The following is a 12,759-nucleotide window of genomic DNA, read 5'->3' as shown; positions in this document are numbered from 1 at the left end:
ATCTGTCCATACTAACGTGCCTGAAAACGCATACCACATGATGATTCACGTACACTGGGCATGCACGTGCTGATATAAACAGGAAGCAGATTGTCTACTCTGCATTTGGTTGCTTTGTTACAGAAAATATCACGGAGGAGGAGCAGCAATGGTGAAAAGTAAGACCAGAGATTTCTTTGCTAGGGCCGACGACAAAGTGGAACTATTACTGAAAGTAACACATGAGTATAAGGCGGCAGTCAAGGTGGCGCAAAACAGACTGGGAGTCGTTACAAAGCAAATATTAGAGCGGTACTTGGAGCATTATCCATAGCTGGGGAACTGATGGCAACGGGAAAGATGTCCCCACACAAGACCTAACTATAATATTTTGGCTTGGCATGTTTTGACCAATTTGGGTGCATCATCATCTTTAAAAGTCTCCGTGTCCGCCTATCCAAACTAAAACACAACCCCAGAGTTTTAAACTAAAATGGGGTCAGCGGCGTTTTCAAAAGTCTCCATTAATGGGTTTGGGAATGCCATTGTAGTGTAAAGGCTGGGCGTCAATATAGCAACAGTTAAACAACAGTTTAAAACAAAAACGTGTTGGTGTGGATGTAGCCTTGGTTTAGCTTAGCATAATGACTGGAAACAGCGAGCCTGGACTCGCAAAGAAATAATCCAGCACTCCAGTAAAACCACAATGGTGTCCTTTTACACTTTGGTTCTTTCTATAAATAAAACAAATGATACATTGGTTATTAGTGAGCTCAAGAGGTGCTGGTATAGGTGGATTTTTTTTTCACCTTTGGACAGAGCCACGCCAGCTGTTTCTCCGTTCCTCCAGTCTTTATGCTAACCTGTTTCCTAGCTGTGAGAGTGGCATTGAACTTCTATTTTCTGCAAAAGTGTATTGAAACTATTCCTTTAATTTAAAATGGCCATCTCAACCTCCAAAGCCCAGGTTAGCCTTTTAAAAATGTTTAATATCATAGTAAATTGAATGCAATGCAGAGAAAAGCAACAAAACTATACATCTGAGAGGCTGGAACAAGCAAATGTTTGCATTTTACTCTTGATAAATGACTAATGATACTGCACTTGCAGTAAAAAAATGCTGGAAAATATTTCTTTTAATTAATCTACTAAACAATTCAGCACCATTCAATGCAGCCAAGACCCAGTTCCTTCATACAAAGCCAGGTTTAAAAGCACAGCAAGTGGATGAAATTGTACTGTTTATTGTCCAAAACAAATGAAATCAGGTTCTGGCAGCGTTTCACAGACTCCCGCTCTACAGTCTGGGGCTGACCCCACTCTAATCCTGTGTCAAACCCCTCTGGCTAAAACACTGGTTGAAGCTCATCCAAGGCTGAGAGAGACGGTGTGGACTGGAGGAGATCAGTGGTAGTGGCATTGAATTCCTCTGGTGACAAATGGTGGGTGTTGGTGATGTGGAGTAATCCCATTCACAACAACAAAGCCCAACCCCCCACCATACACACACATACACTGTACACTGGAATACAGAGTGGAGTGTGATGGGGGGGAAGGTGTGTACGCATGCATGTGGATGTGGGTCTGCGTCGGTGAGGGTGGAATTGTAATCCAGCAGATTATATGTGTGTGTGTGTGAGTGTGTGTGTTAATGAAAAGGCTGTGATCTGGGTCCTTGTCTAACTTGCTTACGCCTCGCCGAGTCTCCACTGAGCCCCATCTGTCCCTCCTCTTTCTCTTCCCCTCTGCCCCTGTCCCATCTTCTCCATCCCTGCCTTTTCTTTTCCTCTCCTTGCACTCTCCATCCTCCTCCCTCCCTCCCCTCCTCCTCCTCCCACTCCTCCTCCGCAGCCAGGCAACAACACAAACAGTACCTCTTCCTCCTTTACTACCACCACCCCTTACTCCATCCAGCCATGCTAATTGAAAACCACTCTCTCTTTTTCTTTCCCATTCTTGGTACTTACATGTCACCTCCATGTTTCCAAGTGTGGTGTGATACTCTCCACAGTGACCGGTGAATCCTCCTGCTTTTGCCAGAGAAGGACTTTTTAAGCGCCCGACGGGAGACAGGGATGGATGGCAGGATGGATGGAGGAAGCAGATGGCTCCTTGGAAGAGTGGTCTAGCTGATTGTGGACAGTTAGCTTTAGCGTTAGCCACAATAAGGGAAGACTCATCTGTCAACAGAGCTCGTGCACCTCCTCCTTGTGCCTCTTCCTTTCTTGGCTGTTCCTTCAGGTTTCCTGTTTGACTATCTCTTTTAGCATATTCCCTTTAAATAAAAAAAAAAAAAAACTAAGAACAAACTCTCCCCGTTTTTTCTCTAACTCTCCCCCCCCGGCTATAATATTTCTGTATGCCTCTCTATCTGCCTTCCTCCCTCCCTCTGTGACTCTAAGAGCATCAGCCAGGCTGCTCTGCTTCGCTTATGTTGATCTCCGGGCTTATGCCCTGATTGGACACACGCCACGATCAGAGACGCCAATGGTGGTGCAGCAAGTGGATCACATGATAAGTGTGTGTGCGTGTGTGTGAAGGGGGGGGGGGGTGAGGTTTAGACGGAGGGGGAGGGAGGGAGGGATGAGAGAAGAGGAGGAGAAGAAGGAGGAGGAGGGGTATCATGAGTGGCTGCAAGCCACTACATCAGTGAGGGATTTTTTTTTCTAAGCAGAGAGAGATGGAGGCTTTTTTTTTTTCTTCTGGTGGGGAGGTAGAGGAGGAGGAGAAGCTCTCAGCACAGACGTTTGGATGAAGAGACAACAGGCAGCCGTACAAGAAAGAGTCTGATAGACGCACACAATCACTGACGCATATAAACACAAGCGTGTACACATGCAGCGGAGAAGTGGCTCCATCTTACCGAAACAGAGCCAGAGTAGTGCAGCGCAGCAGCGGTAATTGGACAGGGGTTGCTATGGAAACAGGGGAAACGGTTGCCTGATAGTCGGAGCTGTGCCCTGGGAGCATCAGACTTGCCTCCATTAAACACACACACACGTCACGTACACACAGCACACACATCTCTTGTTCTCTATAACCACTTCTTTACTAAACACTACAGTCAGAAAGCAAACAAGACAGACTGTATACTGGCTCTACATGATGTGTGTGTGGGGGCATCAGTGCCACAGTGTTTTTAAGCTTCATTTAAGCCTCTGTGCCTTTGTCTATAATGAGCATAAATTCATGTACAAGCCTGTGTGTGTGTGTGTGTGTGTGTGTGTGTGTGTATGTTCATGTCTTTGTGTGCAGGGGCAGATGCTCAGTGAGCCATGAAGAGCCAGCGGCTGAGAGAGCCTTCAGCGTTTAAGAAATGCTCACACACACTCGCAGGCCACAGCGCCGTGCACATCCAAATATTGATAAAACCCGAGCGAGGTGTTTTAGTATTCCACACCTCAGAATGCTCGGTGCTGTCAGTGTCTGGCAGTGACTGTGGGAGCTGCAGGGAAATCTAACCGTACAACGAGCCACGTTTTGAAGTGGACGCCCTCAGGATTATCCTCGACGCAGCTTATTATCCTTCCACACACCCCAGAGAGGATATATCCTCATTTACTGTATGGACATGAAGAACTGAATGCGGCGTTGCATTTACATTCACACACTAGAGACTAGTCCTTTTACAACACAAATCTGTCAGATTGTTGCTTACCAAACGCCAAAGCATATTTGTGTAAATCATCATTTCCTACTGATGACTAATGGCTGCTTAAGACTCATTCTTCATCAAGACCATACATTTCTTAGTCGACTGAGACACCAATAACCAATTACATGACTGATTGCCTAAGACGAGGCAGCTCAACTACAAAGTTCAATAGTCCAGTTTAAATGACCAATTGGTTGCAGTTAAAAGGACGATAACTGTGCTTCAAATCAGTGGAAGTGGGATGGACGGCATTAATATTATGTATTACTGATCCCAGCCTCTGTTCACAGTTATGCCTGCACCATCCATCATAAGGCGAGTCAGCACTTTGTGTTTATATAAATCAGTATTATCTTTGACATTATTCCTCCAAACTTGCTCAAATGTTGTAACCTTTGTGGAGGTACACTTTCATCCCTTTAAGTTTTATTTATTCTCTCCTTCTTCCTTATTTCTATCCCTTATAGACACAGGAAAGGTTTAAATAATTTGTCCAGGTTCTAATCCCTGTGTGGAATGTTTAGTTATTTCTTGATATATTCCGTTAATATGTAAAAATGAAAACACATTTGGTAGCAAAACCATCCATTTTCCTCCTCCTGTAAAACGTTGAAATATTTTTGATGTCTTATCTTGAATTTTGGGCATATACTTTTTTTATCTTATCAAAAGTGATGAACTCACTAAACTCAGAGACGTAGGTGTACCGTGGCAGATGTGGGCTTCTGTCGGTAAAACATTTCCATTCCAAGAGAGTGTGGTTGTGCTTTTATTCAAAGCTGTAGTTGGTAACTTTTATAAAAATACATCATTGTCATATTTGCTGAAACTGCCGCTGTATCCACACAGCAGTAGATGAGATAAGAAATTGTGCTCCTCAAACTGTCAAAATAGGCAGCGCTGATCAAGTATAATCAAAATTCTGTTACTGTACTGTTTTTTCTCACCTAAAATGTTTTTGGAAACATATTTTAGTGTACTGTTTAGCTGTAAAATGAGAGAGCTGTTTGTTGGTGGGTGGTAAGTATCAAGTAGTTGATGCTTGGTGCTTTGGACGACTGTTTTCAGCTTGGCGAATGGGTCACAAACGTTCTCATTTTACAGCTAAACAGTACACTAAAATATGTTTCTGTAAAAATTTAAGGTGAGAAATAGGCAAGGCAGTAACAGAATCTTGATTCATATTTGATCAGCGCTGCCGAGTTTGACAAATTGACCACAGCTCACAAGCAGTGACTAATATGATTGACAGCTGTGTCACAGACTCCTCGGCTCTGCCTGGTTGTTTCTGATGCACCGTGGTAGTTTCTAGGGAACACCATTAGAGGCAGGAGAGGAAGGAGGGACGCAATTTTTTTCACAGACTGACTATCTCATATAATACTTTGTGGATACAGTGAAAGTTTCAGAAAAAAATGACAACAAAAAGTTATTTTCATAAAAGTTACAAACTGTAGCTTTAATTGATTGCTCCACACTTTTGTCCAAACACGTCCGAAGGATTTAATCAAAAGAAATATTCTCTGACACAAGTCATAGAAGAAGAGCTAAAGACACTTTTGTGATTTGCTTTTCCTTTATCCTCTCATTTAATTACTCAATTTACTGACCCCATGAAAGCACTTTGATTTAAAACTAATTTCTTCTCCTTGTCATTAAAAACATTTTGTCATTTAATGCTAATGCTCAGGCTTTAGATGGATTTACACTGCGCTTTCCCAGTGTGCATTCTCGGAGAAGACATCTTCCTCCTCTCCACCTTCTACACATTTTGTTTTATAAAATGTGCAGTCAACGACTGTTTCAGTTACAGATAAACAACTCAGTTCCTTGTTGACAGAATTCGGTACAAAATGACAACTTTCAGACATCATCAGAGGGGCTGATGTCTCCAGAGTATTTCCAAGTTCATAGCGGATACAAACTGAGACACTCAGCGTTCGAGGCTGGAAGCGAAGAGCACCACACGCACCATTTAGCTGATAGGAAGCCCTCGAGACCAAACAGTCTTACTATCGACAAGCTGCTGCTGAATTTCAAACTCCCAAGGTACCGTGTGATGAAAGATGAGGTCGGGGAGGAAAGAGGGGAGAGGGAAGGGAAGCATCATCTATCCCAACTCAATCGAAACTGACTCTCACCTTCAAGGGAGGGGTGTGAAGGATGGGATTGGATAATAGGATCGCTTGCTATGGGAGGTGTGTGTACGGTACGTGTGTTGAATTCTACCCCAACATGAACTAGAAATACACCTCAACATGTGATGTGGCTGTCATCCCGAGCCTATTAGAGATGGTTGCATCACTCCTGGTATATCTATCATAAAATACATAAAGTGTACAACATGTAGATCATCAGACTGACAGACTGATAGACTGACGTGACAAATGATCTGTTTTCGTCTCTAAATTCATTAAAACAAACATAAAACCATGCTCAGAAGTGATGCTACAACCAAAAGTTTTTTTTAGTGACTGGCCAAAGTAGAAAAACAGATGGTGGTGAGGATTCAATAGACTGTAGGTGTATTCAACCACAGCGACAGTGGATGACTACATTTTTCTGTTTTTCATCTCCACAACAATATGTTATGATTCTCTATCTGTAGCCTCCTGCAGTGGATCAAAACGCTGTACCAAATCTCAGAACAACAACAACAATACATTTCAAAATCACTCAGTTATTTCCTTTGTGAAAGTTGAGAGCCAGACTTTATTCACAATCTCGCATCCGAGGAGTGTTTGTAATAGCAGACTGGCTTATGAAACCCACACTGCCGTCTTCCATCATTTTACTCGTAGTGAAATAACTGAGGATGATGCAACTCCAGCATCACTCCATTTATGCACATGAACCATCATTCCATTCACAAACAAAAATAAGATGTGCAAACTCCTGAAATTTCATTTTCCAGGATGCTGGAGGCTGAATAAGCTATTACAGACTCACTTTCATGTGGCACAATATGTGTCCATTTACTGTAGTGTGACATATTGGACTTGCAGAGCAAATGCAGGGGCGAGGACTGGCTCATTCATGTGTGAGGAACCAATTCATTGCTGATCAAAGCCAGTAAATGTGAGCAAAAGATTCAGACCAAAGCTTGGACACAGGGTGGCTAGTAGCTTGTGAAAGTAGGGTACTTGACACTGTAAAATAATCATGATTTGTTTGACAAATGAGGGGAAAAGATACGGCATCTGTTGACTGCTACATCTGATGCCCAATTGAATACACAACATACAATATCTGTCATAAACACCTTATTACTATCGCCGTCTGGCAGTGTGCACACACTCATATTTCCTGTGCGAGCCGACTCAACATTAGCCAGCTTACAGGAAGTTTTTCATCTTCATCCAGACTCCAATGAGCTCCAAATGAAGATGTAGTAGCTTAATCAGGGGCTCAGCCAATAGAGGCAGCTAATGTTTCATATCCGAGAGGGGGAAAAAACAATGTAGGAAAAATTCAAATTCTGAAAAAGCCCCCGAGATGTGTATGCAGTTCCCGCTCTCAATCTGTGCCCTTAAAAAGGAAACGCCTAAAGCACGTTCATCTGTGCAAACAGGGGAAAAAAAACCCTTCCATGTCGTTTTAATCAGGCCTGATATTTGCATGGGACTCTTGGCAATGCCATTCTAATAACTAACACAATTTGAGATATGATTAATACTGTTGTAATTATGACTGAGCTGTGTGGCTGTGCTTCCTGCCAGAGTCTACAACAGAAAGTTAAAGAAGCATGAAATCCTACTGTGCCTTAATTCTGTATGAAGTTCACCTTAATCCTGAAAAAAAAAACAGTTTGGTCTGCAGTGTCATTGACTATTAGGCTTCACTTTCAAGATTAAAGGGACAGTCCACCCCAAAACCTTACCTTTAGGGCTATTTATCAATGTAGACTGTTTTGGTGTGAGTTGCTGAATGCAGATATCAGCCCTAGAGATGTCTGGCTTCCCTCCAATATCATGGATCTAGATAGCTTGTGGTGCTCAAAATGCCAAAACATACATTTGAAATCAGAAATCATGACCTGGTTACGCAAGATAATCCACAGACCTTGTTGTGAGCAGTTTTACGTAGGAACTATTTTCTCTCTACCGAACTACACCCGCCAGCCGAATCACCACGCAGAAGGAAGCGTGCATCTACTGCTAGCACCAATGAGCTAGCTAACACTGCCGCTCTGAGATGTACAGTTATGAGCTGTGACTCATCTGAACCGTGCATGTCATAAGTATGAGCCTCTCATTCATGAGTAGATGCAGGTGTAGTTCAATAAAGAGAAAATAGCTCCTACATGAAACTGCTCACAACAAGGTCTGTGGATTATCTTGAGTAACTGGGTCATGATTTCTGGAAAGAGACATTGCTGTTGAGTTTTTAAAATGTTTTTTTTTTTGGTGCTTTGCGCAACACAAGCTGAATGCCATCTAGTTCCATTATATTGGAGAGAAGGCAGACATCTTTACGGCCGATATCTCCAACACTCAGCAACTCACACCAAAACAATTTAGACTGATAAATAGCAACACAGGTAAGAGGAAATATAGGTATTTTTGATTTTGGGTTGAACTGTCCCTTTAAAGCTCATAAGAGGAAGCTGTCCAGAACTATTAAAACAAATTTAAACAGTATTTGTTTGATAAGACCGTGTATACCTGTCAAAGCAGCTCAAATGCAAATGCATATATGTCCTCATATGGGGAATACCAGCCCCCCAAAAATGGATTTCATTGCAAAAAAAATCATGCTGTGATTTCTTGTAATGTTGCATCTTTTCCTGTTCAGTTCTTTTCATGTTTTTTTAATTAGTCAAAGACATGAGCTGTGTCCCAAATCAACAGAAAATTATATAAAACACAAACTGCCAGGGATCAAACTGGGACTCCGAAAAAGCTACTGCCAATTTCAAATTTGGGAACTTACTAAAAAATGTTCCTGTCACTGTCTAATCCGTGTTTACAATGTGTTTTAACTTTTTCCAGCTGTGAGGAGTCCATCAACAACACACTCAAAAATCAAACACATTTCGTATGCATACTGGCACCGAGTGTACCCAATTTTGTCTCTTTCTAGTGTGAATGCACCACAAATTCAAAACCGAGTGATAATCAGTATGCCTCATGGAAATGAGACACAGCGATGTTTCTCACTCATCTCAAACCTGCCATCTCCCAAAAAACACACACACACACGCTGTGTACCTTGTTGAAGTCTTCACTTGTGGCTCTCATCTCCTTCCAGGTTTTGTTGAGCAGCTGGATGCAGATGCAGAAGAATTCCTCGAAGGAGCGATCGTGGGTGAAGAACATGGGGTGGAAGTCATGGCAGTTTTCACTGGCTGTGGAAACAAGAGATAAAAAAGTTGTCACCTACAGCAGCAGTTGAATTGAGACCTGATACCAATGAGTCACAGCCATCTATTTTATGGCAACACATAAGTTATCACAAGTTTAATTACTTGTTTATTTATACTAAACTGTAATCAGTGCCCTTAATAATGCTCTAATGGGTGTGATAATTACATATTCATTCTATAATTACGAGGCTAGAACCAGTATTTATTGGTGTTTGGCACTATCATAAAGTTATTTACAAAGTAAATGGTGAGCGGTTGGTTCCAGCTGAACATTGTGTTTCCAGATCCAAGCAATTACAGTTTAACAGACATTGTCAGTTCCACCATTTTGTCAGATCTATGACCAAGAAAATATAGACAAGCATGATGGGATTATTTTCAGTGGTAACTTGTAAATTAGCTGTCTGAGGCTGATGATGATGAAAAATGGTGAACATTCTTGATGACAATACAGCAGAAATTGTGTGAGAGTTTGTAAATGTTTTGATATAGTTTCACTGCTGTCAAACACAGACCCCTGGGACTTCGATCCATCAAGAATGTTCACTGTTTTTGTAACTGACACACAAACGGTCATTTTGTGGGCGAGGTATTCCTTCAATGTTGATCTCTATTGTTGATACTTGAGGGACAGTGTACAGTAACAGTGTTATCCATCTCCTCATTTAACTTACAGCTAGAAATCAAAAAGCTAATATCCCAAAATGACAAACCTTTCCTTTAACAGAGTAGTGTGTAGGATTAGGGATGCACACTGATATTGGCACGTCATTGGTATTAGTCAATATTGGCTTTTAAATAAAATATCAGAATCATCAAACACCCTGATAATGTTAGTGTCATTGTTATCGGCCAATATCTGCATGATATTTCTTAATTTGCACAATGAATGATTATTACATACATTGAAAAGTACAGTATAACATGTCTCCATCTGCTGGTTGACCATCATTATAAGAGCATGCATGCATAATATGATGTTAATTCTACTACAAAAGAGACTTCATGATCACTAAAATTAAGTGGGGAAAAAAGTGGATATATAGATAATGGTCAAATGAGTTGTTATATATGCGCATAACGGATATCGGAAAAAAATACAATATTTTGCGCATCCCTTTAGGATTTAGTGGCATTGCAACCCACAGCATGCCCCTCCATTTTCAAGCATGTAGAGGAACATATGGTGGCCTCACTTCAACATAGTGAGGTTTTCAAAAAAACAAAAGGCCCTCTCAAAGGCTGGCGTTTGAGCTGTTCAATGCAAGATTGCAGGCTCTGTGGAAGAGGACCAGATCCCTTTGTAGATATGAAGGACTTAATCTACGATAATGACAACAAAATGATTTTTAGTTTCAAGTGATTATATACCAATGTAAACTTATTATTATGAATATCATATTCCATTTCTGCCAGTAGATCCCCTAAATCCTACACACTGGACCTTTAATACACATATTGTATCAGTGACTCATCTGACCATAGTCTGCATTCTTTTATTTATTTATTACCTCTGCACTCTCTTAATTAAAAGCTCAATGAATCTAATCCCAATAAGCCTGATCCTGCCTCACATCACTACATGTCCACATACTGACATATAAATAAAACACCGGCAGTTGGACAGCAGAGGTCCATTTACTTTTTACCTCCTCCTCTAGAGCGACTCATGCCATATGGTGGCCTTCAATTTATAAATATGCAATTGGGCCTGAAGGAATGTAGCCTCGAGCCTGGACCTGAACACCTGACTAATGCACAACAACAGGCCCACACACACAGCGACTGCATGTAAACATCACTTAGCTAGAAAATGTTACAGATGAAGTCATCAAATAGCTGCTGCTGAAAGGTTCTGCATCACACTTAAAGTGACAGTCTAATGATCAGACATGATCGTTCTGACACTGCGGCTTGAAAGAATAAATCATCAGACTTGTGCACACTGGAGTCATATTCATAACAGAGCATTTTCCTGAAGATAAAGTACAGACTAATATGTGATGTGACAGACTGCTCATGAGAGATAATCTAACTAGTCTGGGAGGGATTTTCAGATTCTGCGTTACAGACGTGGCAGAAAGTTGATGTGTTTATTTCACAGAAACAGCCACTGAGAATGAGATACAGTTCTCCCGCGAAGGAAGGCTGTGTGTTATTGAAAATTTAGCTCCTCATCAACTTCAAACACAAAATACCCCTTGGAGACAAATTGTGACCAGCAAACACCGTTCCAACTGGATTAAGTTTAGATTTTTCATTTTGCAAAGCCAGAGGTGGTTTATTTTCTTTATTGGCAGTGCACTGAAGCGCTTCAATCCCCACTATTTGTGTGAGAGTGTGTTTGAAATAAGAATGAGAGGGAAGAGGGAAAGCAAGAGCTCTTCAGTGCCCAAACCATATTAACCAAGAGGTAGAATAACAAGGCTTGACATTCACTGGAACTAAATTCGTCTCCCTCTCGTCGTCTCGCGGAGATGAGTGGCAGCCCTTGAGCCAAAGGTTGGTTCATTTAAAGAGTTTCAGAGCAGAGCAGCAGGGGCACCGGCCCACCATGAGCAGCCATGAAATTGGATGGAAGGGGTCAGGCAGCAATTGAAACTTCACAGTATAATGAGTGATGCCCGCAGGCCATGGGCACGGCGACCTGAGCCTTGATTTGGAGCGATGGATGGGAGATTAAGGGGAGGGCAAGATGGAAAAATCCGGAGGGATGTGCTACCGGTGCCGTTAGTCAATCAGGAAACTAATGGAGGTGAGCCAAAACAGATGCTGACTGCCTGCTTAGTCAACAGTACACTGCCCCTCGGGACAAAACGAGAAAAAAAAAACAAAGATGAAAGAGACAGGGTGAATTTTAAAAAAGTCAAATATCCTTTAGGCTGACTGGTAAAAGTTGTTGGGAAGGTTGAAGTTTGGAGTGACCTCTGAGCTAAATGGACTGTTTATTGATAGGACCAACAGAGCCCCGAGGTGTCAAGGTGAGGGGAATTACATGTCAAGGCTTATTTGGGAGATACGGACAGTGAGCGGTCTCATGTGGCTCGGCAGAAATTTCTCCATCCTCAGGTTTTGCAAGGCACGCTGACTCGCAGAGAAGTTTTATTACCTCTCGCAGGACTCAGCAGGACCTGAAGCAGCACAGCGATGAGGCGAAAAAAACAAACAAACAAACAAACAAAAAAACATTATAGTGTGTTGATGCTCAAAATAGTTCCCAAACATTGTTCTGCATTGTAATACTCCGACTGCAAGCCTACCCAAATGGTTACAGAGTGTGGATCACTGAATATTTCATCAAACAAACATAATTCATCCAAGCTGAGGAAATAATTTAAGAGGCGGAAATCTGGGCACAGCTGCTCTGCATTTTAGCAGACTCCTGAGATGAAAACGCAACAGTATGGTGGTGTAATACTTGTATCTATGGAAGTAAAATCAAAATATAGTCTTAATCACACTAGATTTCAAATGACTTGTAGACATTTCATTTTTACCTTTGGGGTTATGGATTGTATAAAAAGCGCTGCAATTTCACTGGTTCATTAAATGTTGATGCAAACACCTGCAAATAAAATCTGCTCTTTAACCTCGTAGATGTTGATCCTTTTAAATTCAATGCAGATGAAAACAGTCCTACCCAACGTACACTTAGAGACTGCACTGTATTTTATTGAGCCTTTCAGAATTACCAGCTGTTTGTATTGTTTTTTGCAGAAGAATAGCCCAGATGGAGCAAAATATATTTTTCAGTACTTCC

The 12,759-nt window shown here is 41.6% G+C and overlaps 1 protein-coding gene across 5 annotated transcripts in view; it reads right to left on the bottom strand.

The window, feature by feature from the left end:
• The window catches only part of elmo1 (engulfment and cell motility 1 (ced-12 homolog, C. elegans)), a 148,330-nt gene that overhangs the window by 29,916 nt on the left and 105,655 nt on the right, over positions 1-12,759 (bottom strand). For 4 of the 5 annotated variants that reach the window (XM_050034488.1, XM_050034487.1, XM_050034486.1 and 1 more), the window contains one exon: positions 8,845-8,981. In XM_050034488.1, the coding sequence (XP_049890445.1) occupies positions 8,845-8,981 (137 nt within the window). Of the gene's footprint in view, positions 1-1,946; positions 2,403-8,844; positions 8,982-12,759 lie in introns of those variants that run through there. The other variant, XM_050034490.1, reaches the window with a different exon arrangement.

The sequence above is a fragment of the Epinephelus moara genome, chromosome 22 (assembly GCF_006386435.1).
Source record: "Epinephelus moara isolate mb chromosome 22, YSFRI_EMoa_1.0, whole genome shotgun sequence".
Taxonomy (NCBI): domain Eukaryota; kingdom Metazoa; phylum Chordata; class Actinopteri; order Perciformes; family Serranidae; genus Epinephelus; species Epinephelus moara.
Note: the sequence above shows the minus strand (reverse complement) of the source record. Positions and strands in the feature narration are given on the sequence as shown.